The 24,966-nt window shown below is 48.3% G+C and overlaps 1 protein-coding gene across 5 annotated transcripts in view; it reads left to right on the plus strand.

The window, feature by feature from the left end:
- robo2 (roundabout, axon guidance receptor, homolog 2 (Drosophila)) overlaps positions 1–24,966 on the plus strand; it is a 790,970-nt gene that overhangs the window by 480,895 nt on the left and 285,109 nt on the right. For all 5 annotated transcript variants that reach the window (XM_070893255.1, XM_070893256.1, XM_070893258.1 and 2 more), the window contains exons 3-5: positions 13,890–14,047; positions 15,848–15,968; positions 19,059–19,197. In XM_070893255.1, the coding sequence (XP_070749356.1) occupies positions 13,890–14,047; positions 15,848–15,968; positions 19,059–19,197 (418 nt within the window). The remainder of the gene's footprint in view (positions 1–13,889; positions 14,048–15,847; positions 15,969–19,058; positions 19,198–24,966) is intronic.

The raw sequence follows: 24,966 nt of genomic DNA on the forward strand, positions 1-24,966 counted from the left end.
AACACCGGGCCCCTCCTCCTCCCCCATTCCCTCTGCTGCACTATCAATGTCTCTTCGTAGAGCCACTGTGCCCAGCACCCTCAGCAACAGTCCTCCTCAAACCCCCTTCCCATTTCCCCTTTGCCCACGCTCTCCGTCCACCTTGTTCTTTCCTCCTTGATGAAAAGTACATGAGGCATTTCCTGCACAAGAACAGCGCTATAGAAATGAACGTCGCTCAATGCACCAAGTCCTGCTCACCCATCACCCCTGTGCTCGCTGACCTACATTGGCTCCTAATTAAGCAACATCTTGATTTTTAAATTTTCATCATTATTTTCAAATCCCGCCATGGCCTTGCCCCTCCCTTTTTCTGTGACCTCCTGCAGCCTCACAAGCCCCCAAGTTCTCTGCGCTCCTCCAATTCTGCCCTCTTGAGCATCCCCCGATTCCCATCGCTCCACCATCGGCGGCTGTGCCTTCAGCTGCCTGGGCCCCAAGCTCTGGAACTCCCTCCCTGAACCTCTCCGCCACTCTACCTCTCTCACCTCATTTAAAATGCTCCTTAAAACCTACCTCATTGACCAAGCTTTCGGTCACCTGCCCTAATATCTCCTTATGTGGCTCGGTGTCAAGGGTTTGCTCCTTTGAAGCGCACTGGGACGTTCTACTCCGTTAAAGCTGCGATATCAAAGCAAGTTGTTGCTGTGGGAGAGAGGCTTGGCGTACAACCTCTCAACATGCTGTGCTGTTTTTGTGACCATGCTTGATTTTCAATAATCAGTTTATTTTTGGCGAGAAAAGCAGACAAAAAAAATCACTATCCTCTGTAAAAAAAAAAGAAGATAGCGTGGATTAAAAGCTGGGCTCTGGTTATACGTGCTGTGTAGTGACGTTAGACGGAAGGGGGGCCTGGCCCTCTGTGCGGGGAGATGGGCTTCAAGGCAACTCTTGATTGCTGTGCTATGCTGCATCTGTGCCAGGGAACCCCTCGGCAACAAGAGCACAGCGGGGGGGGGGGGGGGGGGGAGTGGGGGCGGGGGGTGGGAGCAGCTGAATTGCTGAGGCCGCCCTCTCCGGATCACTGGATCCGATGGCAGCAGACAAGCAAACACTCCCCAGCACTGCTGGCCATCAGGCTGCAGTAAGAACATATAAGAACATAAGAAATAGGAGCAGGAGTAGGCCATACGGCCCCTCGAGCCTGCTCCGCCATTTAATAAGATCATGGCTGATCCGATCATGGACTCAGGTCCACTTCCCCGCCCGATCCCCATAACCCCTTATCCCTTTATCATTTAAGAAACTGTCTTAAATTTATTCAATGTTCCAGCTTCCACAGCTCTCTGAGGCAGCGAATTCCACAGATTTACAACTCTCTGAGAGAAGAAATTCCTCCTCACCTCTGTTTTAAATGGGCTGCCTCTTATTCTCAGATTATGCCCTCTAGTTCTACTCTCCCCCATCAGTGGAAACATCCTCTCTGCATCCACCTTGTCGAGCCCCCTCATAATCTTATACGTTTCGATAAGATCATCTCTCATTCTTCTGAATTCCAATGAGTCGAGGCCCAACCGACTCAACCTTTCCTCATAACTCAACCCCCTCATCTCCGGAATCAACCGAGTGAACCTTCTCTGAACTGCCTCCAAAGCAAGTATGTCCTTTCGTTAGTATGGAAACCAAAACTGTACGCAGTAAACCCCCTTCCGGGAAATCTCTCCGACTCGCCCTGCTGAGAGGAGGTGGACTCGAGCAGCGAGCCATCGTGCAACGTGCCGCCTTCTGGCACAGCGACAGAAGCTATCGGTTGTTACCCAGTTACTGGCCTCCATCGGTGGAGTCGGTCAGCACAGAGGGAGACCATTCGACCCATCGCACCCGTGCCGGCCCTTCGAAAGAGCAGTCGAATTAGTCCCACTGCCCCCCTCTGCTCTTTCCCACATTTACAATCCCCTTATGAAAGTCACTCTTGAATCTGCTCCCACCGGCCTTTCAGGCAGCACGTTCCCGATCACAACAACTCGCTGCGTAGAAAAAACAATTCTCCTCATCTCCCCCTCTGGTTCTTTTCCCAATTGTCTTCAATCTGTGCCCTCTGATTACCGACCAAACCACCATTTCTCCCTGTCTGCCCTATCAAAGCTCCTCATTATTTTGAGTTTTATTTAGTGCCATTGTGTGATTCAGAATTTGAAGCCAAGCGCTGAGAGTGCCTCAAGGGGTGAATATACTCAAACCTGGTTGTTCTCCTTGGAGCAGAGAAGGTCGAGGGGAGATTTGATCGAGGTGTTCAAAATCATGAGGGGTCTAGACAGAGTAGAGAGAGAGAAACTGTTCCCATTGGCAGAAGGACCGAGAACCAGAGGACACAGATTGAAGGTGATTGGCAGAAGAACCAAAGGCGACATGAGGAAAAAGATTTTTACGCAGCGAGTGGTTAAGATCTGGAATGCAGGGCCTGAAAGGGTGGTGGAGGCAGATTCAATTGTGGCTTTCAAAAGGGAACTGGATAAATATTTGAAGTGGAAAAATTAGCAGGGCTACGGGGACCGAGCAGGGGGAGTGGGACTAATTGGATCGCTCTTTCAAAGAGCTGGCACAGGCTCGATGGGTTGCATGGCCTCCTCCTGTTCTGTATGATTCTGTGAATCTACAGGACCGAGGGCGCCTCTCCTTGAGGTTGCACAGCTCTCTCTCTAGCTGACGCTGTTGCACTGTGGAGACTTTTGGGACATTGTCCGCATGCCTGACACATGACTCCCAAAGCAAGCGCTCTGCTCGGAACTCCTACACGGCAAGCGAGCCCCAGGTGGGCAGAGAAAACGTTTCAAGGACACCCTCAAAGCCTCCTTGATAAAATGCAAAAACCCCACCGACACCTGGGAGTCCCTGACCCAAGACCGCACTAAGTGGAGGAAATGCATCCGGGAGGGCGCTGAGCACCTCGAGTCTCGTCGCCAAGAGCACGCAGAAATCAAGCGCAGGCAGCGGAAGGAGCGTGCGGCAAACCAGACTCCCCACCCACACCTTCCTTCAACCACTGTCTGTCCCATCTGTGACAGAGACTGTAATTCCCGTATTGGACTGTTCAGCCACCTGAGAACTCACTTTTAGAGTGGAAGCAAGTCTTCCTCGATTTCAAGGGACTGCCTATGATGATGTGAAGATTTTGCATTGAAGATAGACGTCCATTGAGTAAGCTGGAGACTCCAGCCTGCAGTATGTGACTCCTGCGGTCATATGTCAGTTGATTTATTTATTAGTTGCAGGAAAGATGAAGGCCTATTTTTCTATAATTATATATTCAGAAACCTACCCGAGTTTCCATTAGGGGAGCGATTACCAGTCGATTAATCATTGATCATAACCAGTCAACAGTCACAGCATAACTTGCTTTGTCGAAGCAACCTTAGTTGGCCATTAGGCAGCCTCCGTCTCACCTCTGGCCTCCCCTGTTCCCTCTCTCCCTCGCCGCTGTAAATGTTCAGTTCTGCTGCACCATTCTTGACTTTAGTGATTGATCCACACTGGCTAATGGCTCTGTAAGAACCTTCAGGGAGCTTCAGCCAACCAGCGTGCTGTATAGATGTTTATCCCACGTGATTTTCTTACTGTCCCCTCATAGCCATGCTTCGGGAGGGCAGTTGTCAATCTGAGGGGGAAAAAAATTGGTTTTGATTCTGTTCTCTTATTGATTTGCATCCCGAAAAACAACTTACCTAAGCACATAAGAAATAGGAGCAGGAGTCGGCCATACGGCCCCTCGAGCCTGCTCCACCATTCAATGAGATCATGGCTGATCTGATCATGGACTCAGCTCCACCTCCCTGCCCGCTCTCCATAACCCTTGACTCCCCTATAGTTCAAGAATCTGTCTATCTCAGCCTTGAATATATTCAACGACTCAGCCTCCACAGCTCTCTGGGGTAGAGAATTCCACAAATTTACAACCCTCTGAGAGAAGAAATTCCTCCTCATCTTGCCCATCTTAAATGAGTGACCCCTTATTCTGAAACTATGCCCCCTAGTTCTAAATTCCCCCACAAGGGGAAACATCCTCTCTGCGTCTACCCTGTCAAGCCCCCTCGGAATCTTATACATTTCAATAAGATCACCTCTCATTCTTCTAAACTTCAATGAGTACAGGCCCAACCTGCTCAACCTGTCCTCATACGTCAACCCTTTCATCCCAGGAATCAACCTAGTGAACCTTCTCTGAATTGCCTTCAATGTAAGTATATCCCTCCTTAAATAAGGAGACCAAAACTGTACGCAGAACTCCAGGTGTGGACTCACCACCAGCAGGACTTCTCTGCTTTTATACTCTATCCCCCTTGCAATAAAGGCCAACATTCCATTTGCCTTCCTGATTACTTGCTGTACCTGCATAATAACTTTTTGTGTTTCATGCACAAGGACCCCCAGGTCCCTCTGTACTGCAGCATTCTATAGTCTCTCTCCATTTAATTAATATTTTGCTTTTCTAATCTTCCTACCAAAGTAGATAACCTCACATTTTCCCACGTTATACTCCATCTGCCATTGTTTTCCCACTTACTTAACCTAGCTATATCCCTTTGCAGACTCTTTGGGCTGGAAAGTAGGTTTAGGGCCCAGGCAGCTGAAGGCATGGCCGCTAATGGTAGAGCGATGGAAATCGGGAAAGCACAAGAGGCCAGAATTGGAGGAGCGCAGAGATCTCGGGGGCAGGGGGGGGGGTTGTGGGGCTGGAGGAGATTACAGAGATAGGGAGGGGGCAAGGCCATGGAAGGATTTGAAAACAAGGACGAAAATGTTGAAATCGAGGTGTGGCTTAACCGGCAGCCAAAGTAGGTCAGTGAGCACAGGGGGTGAGGGGTGAGCGGGACTTGGTGCGAGTTAGGACACGGGCCGCCGAGTTTTGGATCACCTCAAGCTTACGTAGGGTAGAATGTGGGAGGCCGGCCAGGAGTGCGTTGGAATAGTCAAGTTTAGCGGTAACAAAGGCATGCATCATTTGCCCAATTACATTTCTACTCATTCACAGACATTAATTCTCTGTAATGTTCTATTGATAATTAGGGTTTAACAGCCTTTAACATAAACACAATGCGGAGGCTGCAGTCTGGATGTGGCAAAGATTAAATTCATCTTGCCACGGCTTTCTGGACTGAGTCGCCAACCCTCCAGGATTGCCCCGGTGTTCCTGGGAATTGGAAGCTTAATCGATGGGGTACTGATACCAGCAACACCTGGGGAGAAAATACACAAGGCTGTTACTAAAACAAGTGTGTGTCTTTATTACACTTTCTTTGAACACTTCTGTTTGTTAATTATAAATGGGAGACCGAATAGAGGTGTTCAAAATCATGAGGTGCTTTGCGAGAGCAGGTCGGGAGAAACTGTTTCCTCCGGCAAGTGAGTCGTAACCAAAGATCATAAGAACATAAGAAATAGGAGCAGGAGTAGGCCATACGGTCCCTCGAGCCTGCTCCACCATTTAATACAATCATGGCTGAACATCGACCTCAACTCCACCTTCCCGCCCGATCCCCATAGCCCTTGATTCCCCTAGAATCCAAAAATCTAATGATTTATAAGATATACGGCACAGAAACAGGCCATTCGGCCCAACCAATCCATGCCACGTTTATGCTCCACTCGAGCCTCCTCCCATCTTTCCTCATCTAAATCTATCAGCGTAACCCTCTATTCCCTTCTCCCTCGTATGCTTGTCTAGCCTCCCCTTAAATACATCGATACTATTCGCTTCAACCACTCCCTGTGGGAGTGAGTTCCACATTCTCACCTATCTCTGGGTAAAGAGGTTTCTTCTGAATTCCCTATTAGATTTCTTGGTGACTGTCTTATATCGATGGCCTCTAGTTATGCTCTTCCCCACAAGTGGAAACACTCTCTCTATAGCCAACAACAACAACAACTTGTATGTATATAGCACCTTTAGTATTGTAAAATGTCCCAAGGCGCTTTACAGGAATAGTAGAAGACATAAAAATGAATTTGACACCGAGCCAGATAAGAGGAAATTCTGGCAGATGACCAAAAAAGAAGTTTTAAGGAGCGTCTTCAAGGAGGAAAGAGAGGTAGAGCGGCGGAGAGGTTTATGGAGGGAATTCCAGAGTTTAGGGCCCAGGCAGCTGAAGGCATGGCCACTGATGGTTGAGTAATTATAATCAGGGATATTCAAGAGGGCAGAATTCGAGGAGCGCAGATATCTTGGGGGGTTTGTGGGGCTGGAGGAGATTACGAGGGGCGAGGGCGATGGAGGGATTTGAAAACAAGGATGAGATTTTTGAAATCGAGGCATTGCTTAACCAGGAGCCAATGTAGGTCATTGAGCACAGGGGGGTGATGGGTGAGCGGGACTTGGTGCGAGTTAGGACACAGGCTGCCGAGTTACATAAGAACATAAGAAATAGGAGCAGGAGTAGGCCATATGGCCCCTTGAGCCTGCTCCACCATTCAATAAGATCATGGCTGATCCGATCATGGACTCAGCTCCACTTCCCGCCCGCTCCCCATAACCCCTTATCCCTTTATCGTTTAAGAAATTGTTTATTTCTGTCTTAAATTTATTCAATGTCCCAGCTTCCACAGCTCTCTGAGGCAGCAAATTCCACAGATTTACAACCCTCTGAGAAGAAATTTCTCCCCATCTCTGTTTTAAATGGGCAGCCCCTTATTCTAAGATCATGCCCTCTAGTTCTAGTCTCCCCCATCAGTGGAAATATCCTCTCTGCATCCACCTTGTCAAGCCCCCTCATAATCTTAAACGTTTCGATAAGATCACCTCTCATTCTTCTGAATTCCAATGAGTAGAGGCCCAACCTACTCAACCTTTCCTCATAAGTCAACCCCCTCATCCCCGGAATTAACCTTGTGAACCTTCTCTGAACATTCTCCAAAGCAAGTGTATCCTTTCGTAAATATGGAAACCAAAACTGCACACAGTATTCCAGCTGTAGCCTCACCAATACCGTATATAGCTGTAGCAAGATTTCCCTGCTTTTATACTCCATCCCCTTTGCAATAAAGAGTTGAGGATCACCTGTAGTTTATGGAGGGTAGAATGTGGGAATGCCAACCAAGAGTGCGTTCTCTCCACTCTATCAAAACCTTTCATCATTTTAAAGGCCTCTATTAGATCACCCCTCAGCCTTCTTTTTCATCCATAAGGTCATACATTTAAAATAATTGGCAAAAGAAGTATTGGGAAAATGAGGAGAACTTTTTCCCACACAGAGGGATTTGCAATTTGGAACGCACTACCTAAAAGGACAGTGGAATTGGATGGCATGGGGATTTTCAAAAGGCAATTGGACATGTACTTGACTGATTCCTGGGATGGGAGGATTGTCCTATGAGGAGAGATTGAGGAGGCTAGGCCTATATTCTCTGGAGTTTAGAAAAAATGAAAGGTGATCTTATTGAAACATCTAAAATTCTTAAGGGGCTTGACAGGGTAAATGCTTGAAAAGTGTTTCCCCTGGCTGGGAAGTCTAGAACCAAGGGTCACAGTCTCAGGATAAGGGGTCGGCCATTTAGGACTGAGATGAGGAGAAACTTCTTCACTCAGAGGGTGGTGAATCTTTGAAATTCTCTTCTCCAGAGGGCTGTGGAGTCTCAGTCGTTGAGTATATTCAAATGTAAGTTGATACATTTTGGGAACTAAGGGAATTAAGGGATAAGGGGATCAGGCGGGAAAGTGGAGCTGAGGTAGAAGATCAGCCATGATCTTATTGAATGGCGGAGCAGGCTCGAGGGGCCGAATGGCCGACTCCTGCTCCTAATTCTTATGTTCTCTTGCAGACTGCTGGCATTTGTTTTATATACAGTAATGAAATTGACAGCAAAAATGCAAACAGCACCAGTTCTTTCTCTCCATCTGTTCACTAACATTACTGCACTGTTAGCAATTAACAAAAGCGGAAACCACCGCTGGACACCAGGGCCTGGGTTTAGTTCACTTCCTGAGAGAGCAAGCTAACATTCAAAATCAAAAACTGACCCGCAGATCCCCGCAGAAAGGCAAGAGACAATCTGAAAGGTTTACCTGCGTTACCTGAATTTAATAAAGGGTGGGAACCCACACATGCAAAGTCACACGCATACAAACAGGCACACACACATAGACACACATATACACATGGGACGTTGCTCTACCTGCCCTGGGAATGTTTGATAGGACAGTGTAGAGGGAGCTTTACTCTGTATCTAACCCGTGTTGAACCTCTCCTGGGAGTGTTTGATGGGACAGTGTAGAGGGAGCTTTACTCTGTATCTAATCCCGTGCTGTCCCTGCCCTGGGAGTGTTTGATGGGACAGTGTAGAGGGAGCTTTACTCTGTATCTAATCCCGTGCTGTACCTGCCCTGGGAGTGTTTGATGGGACAGTGTAGAGGGAGCTTTACTCTGTATCTAATCCCGTGCTGTCCCTGCCCTGGGAGTGTTTGATGGGACAGTGTAGAGGGAGCTTTACTCTGTATCTAATCCCGTGCTGTACCTGCCCTGGGAGTGTTTGATGGGACAGTGTAGAGGGAGCTTTACTCTGTATCTAACCCATGCTGTACCTGCCCTGGGAGTGTTTGATGGGACAGTGAAGAGGGAGCCTTACTCTGTATCTAACCCGTGCTGAATCAGCCCCGGAAGTGTTTGATGGGACAGGGTATGGGGAGCTTTATTCTATATCTAATCACTGCTGTACCTGCCCTGGGAGTGTTTGATGGGACAGTATAGAGGAAGCTTTATTCTGTATCTAACCCCATACTGTACCTGTCCTGGGAGTGTTTGATGGGACAGTGTAGAGGGAGCTTTACTCTGTAACTAAGCCATTCTGTACCTGAACCTGATTCTGACTGTCCAATTTAGGAAAGGTTCCATTCCTTTATATCAATAATTAACACAGAAACGATCTACAGCTTAGCTTATTGGGAATGAAATTGCAGTTGTAAATTGAGGTTGGCGTGTGTGTAGGTTGTTTTGATTGTACAGTAACAACAACTCATGTCTGTAGTTGATCATGTTTAAGACTTATTACAGCAATGTGTGTTGGACGGATGACATCATCTCTGTAAAGAATGAGGACCATTGTAGGGAATTGGCTGGATTGAGGTATTTGATTAGACCCAGCGAAAATCTAACATTATATTTCACCGTCCACGTAACTTCTGCGGTATAAATAACTTAAATGTGTGGCTGAAGAATATGCCAGGGCCACATTTGATATGCATGGGACCATTTAGTTGACTGACATGTTACTTATAACCTGCTTGTTTTAACAAGTCTGTTTTGAATATGTGTACAGCTCTCCTCCCAAACACGATTGCTGCAGATTGGGTACAAACAACAGTTATTATTAAGCACCCAGCAAAGTAAATCTCAAAATGCAGTTTTACACACTGGAATTTGGAACCTCAATGCGAATGTCGGGAGGGATGTTTAGAATATTCGGGGGCCCTATGAATGGGTTTGACAAAAATAAATATGTTGGAGGACTGCAGAGGAAGTTTTACTCTGTATCTAACCGGTGCTGTACCTACCCTGGGAGTGTTTGATGGGACAATGTAGAGGGAGAATTACTCTGTATCTAACCCGTGCTGTACCTGCCCTGGGAGTGTTTGATGGGACAGTGTAGAGGGAGCTTTACTCTGTAACTAAGCCATTCTGTACCTGATCCTGATTCTGACTGTCCAATTTAGGAAAGGTACCATTCCTTTATATCAATAATTAACACAGAAACGATCTACAGCTTAGCTTATTGGGAATGAAATTGCAGGAATTACAGATGCAAATTGAGGTTGGCATGTGTGTAGGCTGTTTTGATTGTACAGTAACAACAACTCATGTCTGTAGTTGATCATGTTTAAGACTTATTACAGAAATGTGTGTTGGATGGATGACATCATCTCTGTAAAGAATGAGGACCATTGTAGGGAATTGGCTGGACTGAGGTATTTGATTAGACCCAGCGAAAATCTAACATTATATTTCACCGTCCACGTAACTTCTGCGGTATAAGTAACTTAAATGTGTGGCTGAAGAATATGCCAGGGCCACATTTGATATGCATGGGACCATTTAGTTGACTGACATGTTACTTATAACCTGCTTGTTTTAACAAGTCTGTTTTGAATATGTGTACAGCTCTCCTCCCAATCACGATTGCTGCAGGTTGGGTACAAACAACAGTTATTATTAAGCATCCAGTGAAGTAAATCTCCAAATGCAGTTTTACACACTGGAATTTGGAACCTCAATGTGAATGTCGGGAGGGATGTTTAGAATAGTCGGGGGCCCTATGAATGGGTTCGACAAAAAGAAATATGTTGGAGGACTGCAGAGAGAGCTTTACTCTGTATCTAACCCGTGCTGTACCTACCCTGGGAGTGTTTGATGGGACAGTGTAGAGGGAGCTTTACTCTGTATCTAACCCGTGCTGTACCTACCCTGGGAGTGTTTGATGGGACAGTGTAGAGGGAGCTTTAATATATATTTAACCCGTGCTGTACCTGCCCCAGGAATGCCGGAACATACAGAAAAGATTTACAAAAATGAAAAACTAGAAAGAAAGATAAAGAAGAAAGAATTTTTTAAGTGTAGCTGCTGTAGTAATGTAGGAAATGCAGCTGTCAATCTGCACACAGCAAGCTCCCACAAACAGCAAGGTGATAATGACCAGATAATCTGTATTAGGTGTTGATTGAGCGTTAATTATTGGTCAGACACCATGGCGAAATGTATCGTGATGAGAGAAAATGATGCAAGCATTTTGATGCAAAAAGAACTGATATTTGACCAAGGTAGGAATCACACTGCACATCAGACAGCACTGGACTGTCGATGGAATGGCTGCTGTTTCAGGTGGAAGGCCTCGGGGCTGTTGAAGTAGGTCCACCTGGAACTTTAAACCGCCTCGCTCTGTGAGATGTCCGCCTGGAGTTTCCGTGCACCCGCTCCCGGTGTTCTGCCTCAACCGCGGTGGGAGTTTGGCGGAAACTCTGGAGAAATCGGTTGAACAGTCGCGAACACCATTTCCTCCCACATTCCTCCGATCTCCCAGCAGATTTGGAGTGAGGCTTCCACGGAAATTCCGGGCTGCTTGGTGTCATCAGTATTTTCTTTTTGCAGAAAGCTGGCTTGTATTCCCTTGAGTTTAGAAGGTTGGGCGTCGATCGAATCAAGTTGTTCGAAATGATTAAAGGATTCGATAGGGTAGAGCGAGAGAAACTATTCCCTCTGGTGGGGGGAGTCCAGAACACGGGGGTGTCACCTTAAAATTAGAGCCAGGCCATTGAGGGGTGATGTCAGGAAGCATTTCTTCACACACAGCGCAGTGGGAATCTGGAACTCTCTCCCCCCAAGAAGGCTGTTGAGGCTGTGAGGTCAATTGAAAATTTCAAAACTCAGATTGATGGATATTTGTTAACAACATAGGACCAGCAGTTGGCCATTCAGCCACTCAGGCCTGTTCTGAGATCTGTTAAGATCTGCATCGTAACGCTATCTACACTGCCTTGGTTTTCTGACCCTAAATAGATTTTGCCCAACAAAAATCGATCAATCTCAGTTTTTACATTCTCACTTGACTCCCAGCCTCAGCAGCTTTTTGGGATGGAGAGAGTTCCAGATTCCCACTGCCCTTTGTGTGAAGAAGTGCTTCCTGACATCACCCCTTCGGTAAGGGTTATCGAGAGTTAAGGAGCACTTGAGGTCGAAGATCAGCCATGATTTAATAGAATGGCGGAACAGCCGAGAGAGGCTGGATGGTCTCCTATTCCTAGATCAGGTATCCAAGCCTTATAAGAACATGAGAATTAGGAGCAGGAGTAGGCCATTCGGCCCCTCGAGCCTGCTCCGCCATTCAATAAGATCATGGCTGATCTTCGACCTCAACTCCACTTTCCCGCCCGATCCCCATATCCCTTGATTCCCCTGGAATCCAAAATTCTATCGATCTCAGCCTTGAATATGCTCAACAACTGAGCCTCCACAGCCCTCTGAGGCAGAGAATTCCAAAGATTCACCACCCTCTGAGTGAAGAAATTCCTCGTCATCTCAGTCCTAAATGGCCGCCCCCTTATCCTGAGACTGTGCCCCCTGGTTCTAGACTCTCCAACCAGGGCAAACAACCTCTCAGCATCTACTCTGTCAATCCCCCTCAGAATTTTGATTGTTTCAATGAGATCACCTCTCATTCTTCTAAACTCAAGAGTGTAGGCCCAATCTACTCAATCAAAATGAAAAACTAGAAAGGAAGATCAAGAAAGAACGAATTTCTTAAGTGTAGCTGCTGTAGTAATGTTGGAAATGCAGCTGTCAATCAGCGCACAGCAAGCTCCCACAAACAGCACAATCTACTCAATCTCTCCTCAGAGGACTCATCCCAGGGAGCACTCTAGTGGTAGTTGATCATTGCTGAGATAGATAGATTTTTGGAGTCTAGGAGAACCATTCCGGGGATGAGGGGGTTGACTTATGAGGAAAGGTTGAGTAGGTTGGGCCTCTACTCATTGGAATTCAGAAGAATGAGAGGTGATCTTATTAAACGTATAAGATTATGAGGGGGCTTGATAAGGTGGATGCAGAGAGGATGTTTCCACTGATGGGAGAGACTAGAACTATAGAGGGCACGATCTTAGAATAAGGGGCCGCCCATTTAAAACCGAGATGAGGAAAAATTTTTTCTCACAGAGGGTTGTAAATCTGTGGAATTTGCTGCCTCAGAGAGCTGTGGAAGCTGGGACATTGAATAAATTTAAGACAGAAGTAGACAGTTTCTTAAACGAAAAAGGGATAAGGGGTTATGGGGAGCGGGCGGGGAAGTGGAGCTGAGTCCATGATCGGATCAGCCATGCTCTTATTAAATGGCGGAGCAGGCTCGAGGGGCCATATGGCCTACTCCTGCTCCTATTTCTTATGTTCATATATGGGGATCGGGCGGGAAAGTGGAGCTGAGGTCAATGATCAGCCATGATTTTATTGAATGACGGAGCAGGCTCGAGGGGCCAAATGTGAGGTTATCCACTTTGGTGGTAAAAACAGAGAGACAGACTATTATCTGAATGGTGACAGATTAGGAAAAGGGAAGGTGCAACGAGACCTGGGTGTCATGGTACATCAGTCATTGAAGGTTAGCATGCAGGTACAGCAGGCGGTTAAGAAAGCAAATGGCATGTTGCCCTTCATAGCGAGGGGATTTGAATACAGGGGCAGGGAGGTGTTGCTACAGTTGTACAGGGCCTTGGTGAGGCCACACCTGGAGTATTGTGTACAGTTTTGGTCTCCTAACTTGAGGAAGGACATTCTTGCTATTGAGGGAGTGCAGCGAAGATTCACCAGACTGATTCCCGGGATGGCGGGACTGACCTATCAAGAAAGACTGGATCAACTGGGCTTGTATTCACTGGAGTTCAGAAGAATGAGAGGGGACCTCATGGAAACGTTTAAAATTCTGACGGGTTTAGACAGGTTAGATGCAGGAAGAATGTTCCCAATGTTGGGGAAGTCCAGAACCAGGGGTCACAGTCTGAGGATAAGGGGTAAGCCATTTAGGACCGAGATGAGGAGAAACTTCTTCACCCAGAGAGTGGTGAACCTGTGGAACTCTCTACCACAGAAAGTAGTTGAGGCCAATTCACTAAATATATTCAAAAGGGAGTTAGATGAAGTCCTTACTACTCGGGGGATCAAGGGGTATGGTGAGAAAGCAGGAATGGGGTACTGAAGTTTCATGTTCAGCCATGAACTCATTGAATGGCGGTGCAGGCTAGAAGGGCTGAATGGCCTGCTCCAGCACCTATTTTCTATGTTTCTATGTTTCTATCTCTTATGTTCTTATGATCTAATTGATGCGATTTGCCATCGAGCTTGTTCCACTGCCCTTACCGCCTCTGCCTATCTTGCTTGCAGTGCTCCGAGATGACTTCCGCCAGAACCCCACAGACGTCGTCGTTGCTGCCGGTGAACCAGCCATCATGGAGTGCCAGCCGCCCCGTGGGCATCCAGAGCCCACCATCTTCTGGAAGAAGGACAAGACCACCATCAGCGATCGTGATGACAGAATAACGGTTCGTATCTCGGGGCGGGTGCTTCGTGTTCTCTTTGTCTCTCAATGAAGACCAGAGGAGGTGCGGGGCTTGTTGAGAAGGGAAGACACTGGGTGGTTCAATGAGTTCGACATTGGCCTTTGCAAACAGGCCCAGATTGATGGGCTGGTGGTCCCACCTGTCGGCTGGCAGTAAGGGAACCTGCGTGAAATGATTTCGCTCAGTTTTAACTCCATTTCTGGTTGGCAGAGGGAGTGGGACTAAAGATATTTCCTTCAAAGAGCAAGCTCCGGCATGATGAGCCGAATGGCCTTCTTCTGTGCTGTATCGTTCTATGAAAGACAAAGACGCACTGTCCCTAATTCGGCATAATTGGCAATCTGACTCCGAGAGATTGCAGGATAGCTGGTCTGGCAAATGGAACAGTCTGTCACATTGAGGCATCGGGCGTGCTCTTCTGAAGTTGGGAGTGAGACACATTGTTGGGACAGTGTAGAGGGAGCTTTACTCTGTATCTAACCCCGTGTTGTATCTGCCCTGGGAGTGTTTGATGGGACAGTGTAGAGGGAGCTTTACTCTGTATCTAACCCATGCTGTACTTGTCCTGGGAGTGTTTGATGGGACAGTGTAGAGGGAGCTTTACCCTGTATCTAACCCGTGCTGTACCTGCCCTGGGAGTGTTTAAAGCTGACACAAGTTGCTTAAACTGGGAAGAAGTCCATTCATTGGCTTTCTTCATCTTGAGGAACACAAGAAATAAAAGACAATAACATTTTTTTGTGTCGTGTCTGACATTTTCAGCCCTTGTTCACACAGGACCTGCATGCATGCTGCACTAATTCTGGACCTTCAGAGAATCATAGAATGACACAGCACTGAAGGAGCTATTCGGCTCATCGTACCTGTGCCGACTCTGTGAAAGAGCGATCCCATCAATCCCACTCCCCCCGCTCTTTCCCCACAGCCCCGCTAATTTTTCCCCTTCCAGTATTTATCCAATTCCCTTTTGAAAGTTACTATTGAATCTGCTCCCACCGCCCTTTCAGGCAGCCCGTTCCCGATCACAACTCGCTGCGTGATAAAATTTCTCCTTATCTCTCCCTCTGGTTCTTTTGCCGATTAGCTTCAATCTGTCTCCTCTGGTTACCGACCATCCTGCCACTGGAAACTGGTTTACTTATTTACTTTTATCAAAAACGCATAATAATTTTGAACATCTCTATCAAAGCTCCCCTTAACTTCTCTGCTTGTTTACAAATCACTCCATGGCCTCACCCCTTCCTATCTCTGTAATCTCCTCCAGCCCCACAACCCCCCTGAGATCTCTGCGCTCCTCTAATTCTGCTCTCTTGAGCATCCCTGATTATAATCGTTCCACCATCGGTGGCCATGCCTTCTGTTTCCTCGGCTCTAAGCTCTGGGATTGTCTGCCTAAACCTCTCTGCCTCTCTACCTCTCGTTCCACGCGCTCCTTAAAACCTACCTCTTTGACCAAGCTTTTGGTCACCTGCCCTAATTTCTTCTTATGCGGCTCGGTGTCACATTTTTTGTCTCCTGTAAAATGCCTTGGGACATTTCACTACGTTAAAGGCGCTATATAAATACAAGTTGCTGCTCTTGTTACCCGAAGGAGTACAACCCCAGCTTCTCTAAGCCTCTCTGTGTGCCTGAAGTCCCTCGTGTCTGGAACCGTGCTGTCAGGCCTGTGCGAAGTAGGGGCTGTGAATGAACGAGTGAGAAGACAGCGAGAGGACTGCAGTCGTCCCAGGGAAAGGGCCTCGAAACCTTTTCCATTTGCCGAATTTATCTTTGGTTTCCTAGATCCGTGGAGGCAAACTCATGATTTCGAACACCAAGAGGAGCGATGCCGGCATGTACATCTGCGTTGGGACCAATATGGTGGGCGAGAGGGACAGTGATCCTGCAGAACTGACTGTGTTTGGTGAGTACCTCCTTTCTTATGCTACCTGAAGATTTTTCTCAACCAGCTACATCTCATTGTATTTTATTGGTTGGGGGTCTGGCCTTGCTTTTCTCGTAGGAGCACAAGCCAGGACCCTTGGGAGACCACCTCCCACACTGGGAAAAGTGGCGGGCAAGATGGAGGCTGGTGAGGAAGGCCATTCAGTCCATCCAATCTGATCTGTCCACCCACACCAAACATCTTCCCTCCAGCCCAGCATCAAACCATTCCATTGCCACTCGAAAAGTGAAGGCTGAGGGGGTGACCTGATGGAGGTCTTTAAGTTTATGAAAGGGTTCGATAGAGTAGATGTAAGGAAGATGTTTCCACTTGGAGTCCACAACTAGGGGCCATCAATATAAGATAGTCAGTAATAAATCCACAGGGAATTCTGGAGAAACCTCTTTACCCAGAGAGTGGTGAGAATATGGAACTCGCTCCCACAGGGAGTGGTTGAGGTGAATAGTATCGATGCATTTAAGGGGAAGCTGGACAAACACATGAGGGAGAAAAGAATAGAATGATATGGTGATGGGGTGAGAGGAAGAAGGGTGGGAGGAGGCTCGTGTGGAGCATAAACACCGGCACGGAGCAGTTGGGCCGAATGGTCTGTTTCTGTGCCGTACACTCGATGTAATTCTATGATGGAAGTCGGGAGAGGGCAGGAGGACGGGCACGGCTGTGATACTCCCATGGTCATATAGCTTGCTGAAGAATAACCAGTTGGGCGAGTTACCAGGTACAACTCACACCACATACTACAGCAAGGAGTCAGCACCTTCAAAAGTGGTAGGGGTGAGGTGGGGGTTGCGGGGGGCGGGGGGGGGGGGGTAGGTGGGGAGGGCAGGAGCGTTGGTCACGTTGGCTGTAAGAATTTGTAGAATTGGGATTTCTGAGGTTAACACAAATGGTAGCGACACCAGTGGCCTGGTAAATGGAGACAGAGTCCTGTCTGGTACTAAGCCACGCAGGTTCAAGTTCAATCCCCTGATTGGTGCTGAGTCCATGGCTCAGATGTGATGCTCTTCATAGTCAAATAGTCCGAGAAGCTTACTGCTTGGACTCAAACATGAAGATAAGCTACTTGGGAGAGCCGGTAATAGATGTTGGGGGTGGGTGGAGGGAATCCTGCACCTGTGGAACTGGGAACCCAGTGAGAAGGTCTTTCAGGAGAGGAAAGATTGAACACGCTAAGGGCTGTTTGATCTAGAAAAGTGAAGGCGGCGGGGTGACCTGATGGAGGTCTTTAAGATTATGAAAGGGTTTGATAGAATAGATGTAGAGAAGATGTTTCCACTTGTGGGGGAGACCAGAACTAGGGCCCATAGAACAGAAGAACATAAGAATTAGGAGTAGGCCATTTGGCCCCTCGAGCCTGCTCCACCATTCAATAAGATCATGGCTGATCTGATCTTGGCCTCAGCTCCACTTCCCTGCCCGCTCCCCATAACCCTTGACTTCTTTATCGCTCAAAATAGAAGATCGTCACCAAGAAGTCCAATAGGAGAAACCTCTTTACCCAGAGAGCGGTGAGAATGTGGAACTCGCTCCCACAGGGAGGGGTTGAGGTGAATAGTATCGATGCATTTAAGGAGAAGCTGGATAAGAACATAAGAACATAAAAATTAGGAACAGTAATAGGCCATCTAGCCCCTCGAATAGCTCCGCCATTCAACAAGATCATGGCTGATCTGGCCGTGGACTCAGCTCCACTTACCCGCCCGCTCCCCGTAACCCTTAATTCACTTATTGGTTAAAAATCTATCTATCTGTGATTTGAATACATTCAATGAGCTAGCCTCAACTGCTTCCCTGGGCAGAGAATTCCACAGATTCACAACCCTCTGAGAGAAGAAATTCCTTCTCAACTCGGTTTTAAATTGGCTCCCCCGTATTTTGAGGCTGTGCCCCCTAGTTCTAGTCTCCCCAACCAGTGGAAACAACCTCTCCGCCTCTATCTTGTCTATCCCTTTCATTATTTTAAATGTTTCTATAAGATCACCCCTCATCCTTCTGAACTCCAACGAGTAAAGACCCAGTCTACTCAATCTATCATCATAAGGTAACCCCCTCATCTCCGGAATCAGCCCAGTGAATCGTCTCTGTACCCCTCCAAAGCTAGTATATCCTTCCTTAAGTAAGGTGACCAAAACTGCACGCAGTACTCCAGGTGCGGCCTCACCAATACCCTGTACAGTTGCAGCAGGACTTCCCTGCTTTTGTACTCCATCCCTCTCGCAATGAAGGCCAACATTCCATTCGCCTTCCTGATTACCTGCTGCACCTGCAAACTACCTTTTTTGGGGATTCATGCCCAAGGACCCCCAGGTCCCTCTGCACTGCAGCATGTTGTAATTTCTCCCCATTCAAATAATATTCCCTTTTACTGTTTTTTTCCCCAAGATGGATGACCTCACACTTTCCGATATTGTATTCCATCTGCCAAACCTTCGCCCATTCGCTTAACCTATCTAAACACATGAGGGAGAAAGGAATAGAAGGATATGGTGATGGGGTGAGATGAAGAGGGGTGGGAGGGGGCTGGTGTGGAGCATTAACACCGGCACGGAGCGGTGGGGCCCAATGGCCTGTTTCTGTGCCGTACACTCGATGTAATGAAATGGGAGTCCTGCTCCTCCAGGGATCCCCTCTGGAAAGTCAGGGTTGTGTGTCTTTCTGCGGACATCCCGTGCTCCTTGGGGCGGTGCGGGCCTGTGGTCCGTGCTATTGATTGTGATTAAAGGGAGAAAACGAGGCAGAATGGCGACTCCAGTGTCAAAGGTCGCAAATTGCTAATAGATGCACGGTCGCGCGTATGAGTAATGTGTTTTATTTCAGCACACAGGACTGGATTCCCCTGGTGGGAGATTAAACAGTGTAAGCAAACTGTGCAGGTGATTCGAATCATGTTAATCTCGTCATAAAAGAAGTTAATTATCAGGGGCATTCACCGTGACTGTGAGGCAGTGAAGGAGCAAATTGCTGGTCGCTGACTCACCTCCAATTCTGGCCTTGATTCACAACCGCTCTTGTGTTTTTTTTTTGTTTCTACCCTTTGCTGGCCGGCAGAACGTCCCACCTTCATCAGGAGACCCATCAACCAAGTGGTGCTGGAGGAGGAGGGGGTGGAGTTCCGATGTCAGGTGCAGGGTGACCCGTTGCCCACCGTGCGCTGGAGGAAGGACGACATCGACGTCGCCAGGGGCAGGTTGGTGGATTCTAGCGTGGGGAACCTCCCCTCGCCCCCCCCTGCTCCCTCACCCACTTTCAGCAAATCGTTGCTCAGCACTCACTGATCATTCAATTAACCGCGGTGCAAGTCCATCAGCAGTAAGCTCAACGGTCTGAATTCATCACAGAAATACCCGTCCCCAAAACTGTCCCCACATAACCCCCAAAACAGTCCCCACATAACCCCCAAAACGGTCCCCACATAACCCCCAAAACAATCCCACAAAACCCCCAAAACTGTCCCCGCATAACCCCCAAAACAATCCCACAAAACTCCCCAAAACTGTCCCCACATAAACTCCAAAACTGTCCCCACAAAACCCCCAAAACTGTCCCCATAAAGCCCCCATAACTGTCCCCACATAACCCCCAAAACTGTCCCCACAAAACCCCCAAAACTGTCCCCACATAACCCCCAAAACTGTCCCCACAAAACCCCTAAAACTGTCCCCACATAACCCCCAAAACTCTCCCCACAAAACCCCCAAAACTCTCCCCACGTAACCCTCAAAACTGTCCCCACATAACCCCCAAAACTCTCCCCACGTAACCCCCAAAATTGTACCCACATAACCTCCAAAACTGTCCCCACAAACCCCCCCAAAACTGTCCCCACAAACCCCCCCCAAACTGTCCCCACAAAACCCCCAAAACTGTCCCCACAAAACCCCCAAAACTGTCCCCACATAACCCCCAAAACTGTACCCACATAACCCCCAAAACTGTACCCACATAACCCCCAAAACTGTCCCCACATAACCCCCAAAACTGTCCCCACATAACCCCCAAAACTGTCCCCACAAACCCCCCAAAACTGTCCCCACATAACCCCCAAAACTGTCCCCACATAACCCCCAAAACTGTACCCACATAACCCCCAAAACTGTCCCCACATAACCCCCAAAACTGTCCCCACATAACCCCCAAAACTGTCCCCACATAACCCCCAAAACTGTACCCACATAACCCCCAAAACTCTCCCCACGTAACCCCCAAAACTGTCCCAACATAACCCTCAAAATTGTCCCCACATAACCCCCAAAACTGTTCCCACATAACCCCCTAAACTGCCTCCACAAAACGCCAAAACTGTCCCCACAAAACCCCCAAAACTGTTCCCACATAACCCCCAAAACTGTCCCCACATAACCTCCCAAACTCTTCCCACAAAACCCCCAAAACTGTCCCCACAAAACCCACAAAACTCTCCCCACATAACCCTCAAAATTGTCCCCACATAACCCCCTAAACTGTCCCCACAAAACCCCCAAAACTGTCCCCACATAACCCCCAAAACTGTCTCCACAAAACCCCCAAAACTGTCCCTACAAAACCCCCAAAACTGTCCCCACATAACCCCCACAACTGTCACCACAAAACCCCCAAAGCTGTCCCCACAAACCCCCCAGAACTGTCCCCACATAACCCCCAAAACTGTCCCCACATAACCCCCCAAACTCTTCCCACAAAACCCCCAAAACTGTCCCCACAAACCCCCCAAACTGTCCCCACAAAACCCCCAAAACTCTCCCCACAAAACCCCCAAAACTCTCCCCACATAACCCCCAAAACTGTTTCCACAAAGCCCCCAAAACTCTCCCCACATAACCCCCAAAACTCTCCCCACATAACCCCCAAAACTGTCCCCACAAAACCGCCAAAACTGTCCCCACATAACCCCCAAAACTGTCCCCACAAAATCTACCAAAAGCATGCCCTGCCCTGGGCGTGTTTAATTGGACAGTGTAGAGGGAGCTTTACTCTGTATCTAACCTGTGCTGTACCTGCCCTGGGAGTGTTTGATGGGACAGTGTAGAGGAAGCTTTACTCTGTATCTAACCCGTGCTGTACCTGCCCTGGGAGTGTTTGATGGGACAGTGTAGAAGGAGCTTTACTCTGTATCTAACCCGTGCTGTCCCTGCCCTGGGAGTATTTGATGGGACAGTGTAGAGGGAGCTTTACTCTGTATCTAACCCGTGCTGTACCTGCCCTGGGAGTGTTTGATGGGACAGTGTAGAGGGAGCTTTACTCTGTATCTAACCCGTGCTGTACCTGCCCTGCGAGTATTTGATGGGACAGTGTAGAGGGAGCTTTACTCTGTATCTAACCCGTGCTGTACCTGCCCTGGGAGTGTTTGATGGGACAGTGTAGAGGGAGCTTTACTCTGTATCTAACCCCGTGCTGTACCTGCCCTGGGAGTGTTTGATGGGACAGTGTAGAGGGAGCTTTACTCTGTATCTAACATAGAAACATAGAAACATAGAAAATAGGTGCAGGAGTAGGCCATTCAGCCCTTCTAGCCTGCACCGCCATTCAATGAGTTCATGGCTGAACATGAAACTTCTGTACCCCCTTCCTGCTTTCTCGCCATAACCCTTGATCCCCCGAGTAGTAAGGACTTCATCTAACTCCCTTTTGAATATATTTAGTGAATTGGCCTCAACTACTTTCTGTGGTAGAGAATTCCACAGGTTCACCACTCTCTGGGTGAAGAAGTTTCTCCTCATCTCGGTCCTAAATGGCTTACCCCTTATCCTCAGACTGTGACCCCTGGTTCTGGACTTCCCCAACATTGGGAACATTCTTTCTGCATCTAACCTGTCTAAACCCGTCAGAATTTTAAACGTTTCTATGAGATCCCCTCTCATTCTTCTGAACTCCAGTGAATACAAGCCCAGTTGATCCAACCTTTCTTGATAGGTCAGTCCCGTGCTGTACCTGCCCTGGGAGTGTTTGATGGGACAGTGTAGAGGGAGCTTTACTCTGTATCTAACCCGTGCTGTACCTGCCCTGGGAGTGTTTGAAATGGCGATAACACTAACAATCTTGATCAGCGAAAAATTCTCGAAAGAAAAAGGACAGCTGAGATTGAAGGAGAAGATGATCCTTTTAATTTGAAAGAAACTTGTAACTTTGAAGAGATTTGGGATCAAAGACACTGCTGGTAGCTTCTGCTGAAACAAGAATCAGATTGCAGATAATGGCAGCGCTCGGGAAGCTGGTAGCGAGCTTGGTCAGTAACCGGCATGGCGTGCAATAAGTGAATGAGGAATGTAACAAATTCTCTGATAATGTGACAGTGTTTAGATTCCAGGTGGATGCTGTCAGCTTTGAAACGGCAGACAGCTGCAGGATGAGTATGGCAGGAGTATGAGTGTCCTAAGTTCACCAAAGTTTTATTATCCTGAAATGTAAGTTGCCAGGTTACCTCAGCACAGGCCGCTGATTTAAAGCACGCGCCCTTGAATCGCCCGTCCACCCGTCCGCCGCTGAAGCGTTGCGGTGGGAGAGAGGGGTTTTTCGGTGACAGCCCTGTTTGTAAAAATAAAATCAGACGCCAGTCCCACACTCTGTTTATTCTGTTCTATTTGTTTCCCCTGTCCCCAATTATTCTGACCTCCTCCGCCAAGTCTGCTCACTTGTGCTAGTCCTGTGCTGCAGCCTCTGTCTGCCCTCTGCTACCGTGCCCAAGTGGTCACTCTGTATACGCACCTGGACAGTGAGTGACGCTGTGTGCTGTGCAGATACAGGAGCTGATCCTGAAACATACACCCACGGGTCGCACAGTGCCAGACGGGAGTGAATTGTTCCCTTTTACCCGCTGTGTACTGTACAGATCATCATCATCATCATAGACAGTCCCTCGTGTCGAGGATGACTTGCTTCCATGCCGAAAAGGGATGAGTTCACAGGTGTTTCAATGAAGGACCTAATATTCCAGATCCCGAACTACATGTTGAAGGGTGGAAGATGCCTGTGGGTGGATTTTTTTAACGTGTGGTGACCGTTGCACACTAGCCACCACACGGGCTTGACAGAGCCAGGTCTTGGTCCAGTGGTAAGGATTAACCAAGACGACTGGAGACCAGCTCTGCTGCACGGACCTAGTGCGCACACATATCGCGGTGTGGGCTGGCCCGTGCTGCCCCTGGGCCCTTGCCTCTCCTGGGCCCCTGAACTCACGCCTCTCCTGGGCCCCGATCACGTCCCTCTACGAACTCTCGCCACTCCTGCTGTGCCTGCCCGCACTGCAATCAGCGACCTGGATTTGGGTGACAGATACAGGAGCTGACAGAGACACACACGGGCCATACATTACCAGACGGGAGTGAATCGTTTCCTCTGACACTGACACTGGAATAGCGAGAAGCTTTACCCAATGTGCATGTTGCTTGTATTGAAACTTTGGGAGAATATTGAAGTACGCAAGGGGCCTTACTTTGCAGTACGCTTCGTAGATTTAAATTAGCATACGCCCGTGGCCTGTGGCAAAACAAATTCTCGTTCTTCCACAAGTTTTGAGCTGCATCTGGGCGGCATCTCATGTTTTTAAATTGATGGGAAATAATGTTTGTCCCACATGAGCAGGAATGCTTAACCCTTTGCAGACCGAGGCGTGAGCTTAGAAAGACTTCTTCCCCCCTCTAGTGGGTGGGCTGGCTGAGACACCGAGTAAGTGAGGCGTACCGAGCAGGATGTTCCCCAAACTGGGCTCCACCCACCCTAGCCAGAGCCAGTCGCCCTCCGCGCTCCCGAGTTAGGGAGGGAAGATCGTTCAGGCCGCTCCCGATCATTATCCAACGACCCTCTCGCTTGCGCGCGCGTCCGGGCGTCACATCGGTGCGAAAGGGTCAGGAATCGGGCCTTTCCGTGATGCTCAATGCAGTCAAATAGCCCACTGGCCCTCGCCACCCACACTCGCACACTTGAAGAAAGGCCGCTTGGGCCAGGGGATAGCTGAGGGAGCAGGAAGCCCATCGACCGCGCACCTCAACCAGAGTCCGCACCAGCAAAACCCGGAGGGGAAAGTTTGATAAAGATTTACCGCTGGAAAAACATTACATTTCACTCCCGCCTCCCCACCACCCCACCTCGCATCATAGAATGACGCAGTGCAGAAGGAGGCCATTCGGCCCATCGAGTCTGTGCCGGCTCTTTGAAAGAGCGATCCAATTAATCCCACTCCCCCCTTGCTCTTTCCCCACAACTCCGCAAATGTTTCCCTTTTCAAGTATTTATCCAAGTCCCCTTTTAAAAGTCACTATTGAATCTGCTCCCACCGCCCTTTCAGGCAGCGCGTTCCCGATCACAACAATTCGCTGCATAAGAACATTCTCCTCATCTCCCACTCTGGTACTTACTGATCTTATTAAATGGCGGAGCAGGCTCGAGGGGCCTTATGGCCTACTCCTGCTCCTATTTCTTATGTTCTTTTGCCAATGGTCTTAACTCCGTGTCCCCTGGTTACTGTCCCTCCTGCCACTGGAAACACTTTCTCCTTATTTACTCTTGTCAAAACCTTCATTATTTTGAACACCGCTATTACATTTCCGGTTAACCTTCTCTGCTCTGAGGAGAATAATTCCAGCTTCTCCAGTCTATCCATGTTACTAAAGTCGCTCAGCCCTGGTTAAAAGAATCCAGGCACAGGCATCTTCCACCCTTCAACATGTAGTTCGGGACCGGGAATATTAGGTCCTTCACTGAAACACCGGTAAAACATCCCTTTTTGGCGTGGAAGCAAGTCATCCTCGACATGAGGGACTGCCTATGATGATGATGATCATTCTAGTAAATCTCTTCTGCACCCTCTCCAAGGCTTAGAATCACAGGGGTGGAAATTCGGTGTCGTACGGTTTGAGGCGGAGACAACTTTAGCGCCGGGTCGGCAACTTTAGCGCCGGGCGATGTTTACCGCCTCCAACCGGGTTATTCACTTTTAGCACCCCAGGAGGGGAGTGGAGCG

This window comes from Pristiophorus japonicus, chromosome 11 (genome assembly GCF_044704955.1).
Source record: "Pristiophorus japonicus isolate sPriJap1 chromosome 11, sPriJap1.hap1, whole genome shotgun sequence".
In the NCBI taxonomy this organism is placed as follows: Eukaryota; Metazoa; Chordata; class Chondrichthyes; family Pristiophoridae; genus Pristiophorus; species Pristiophorus japonicus.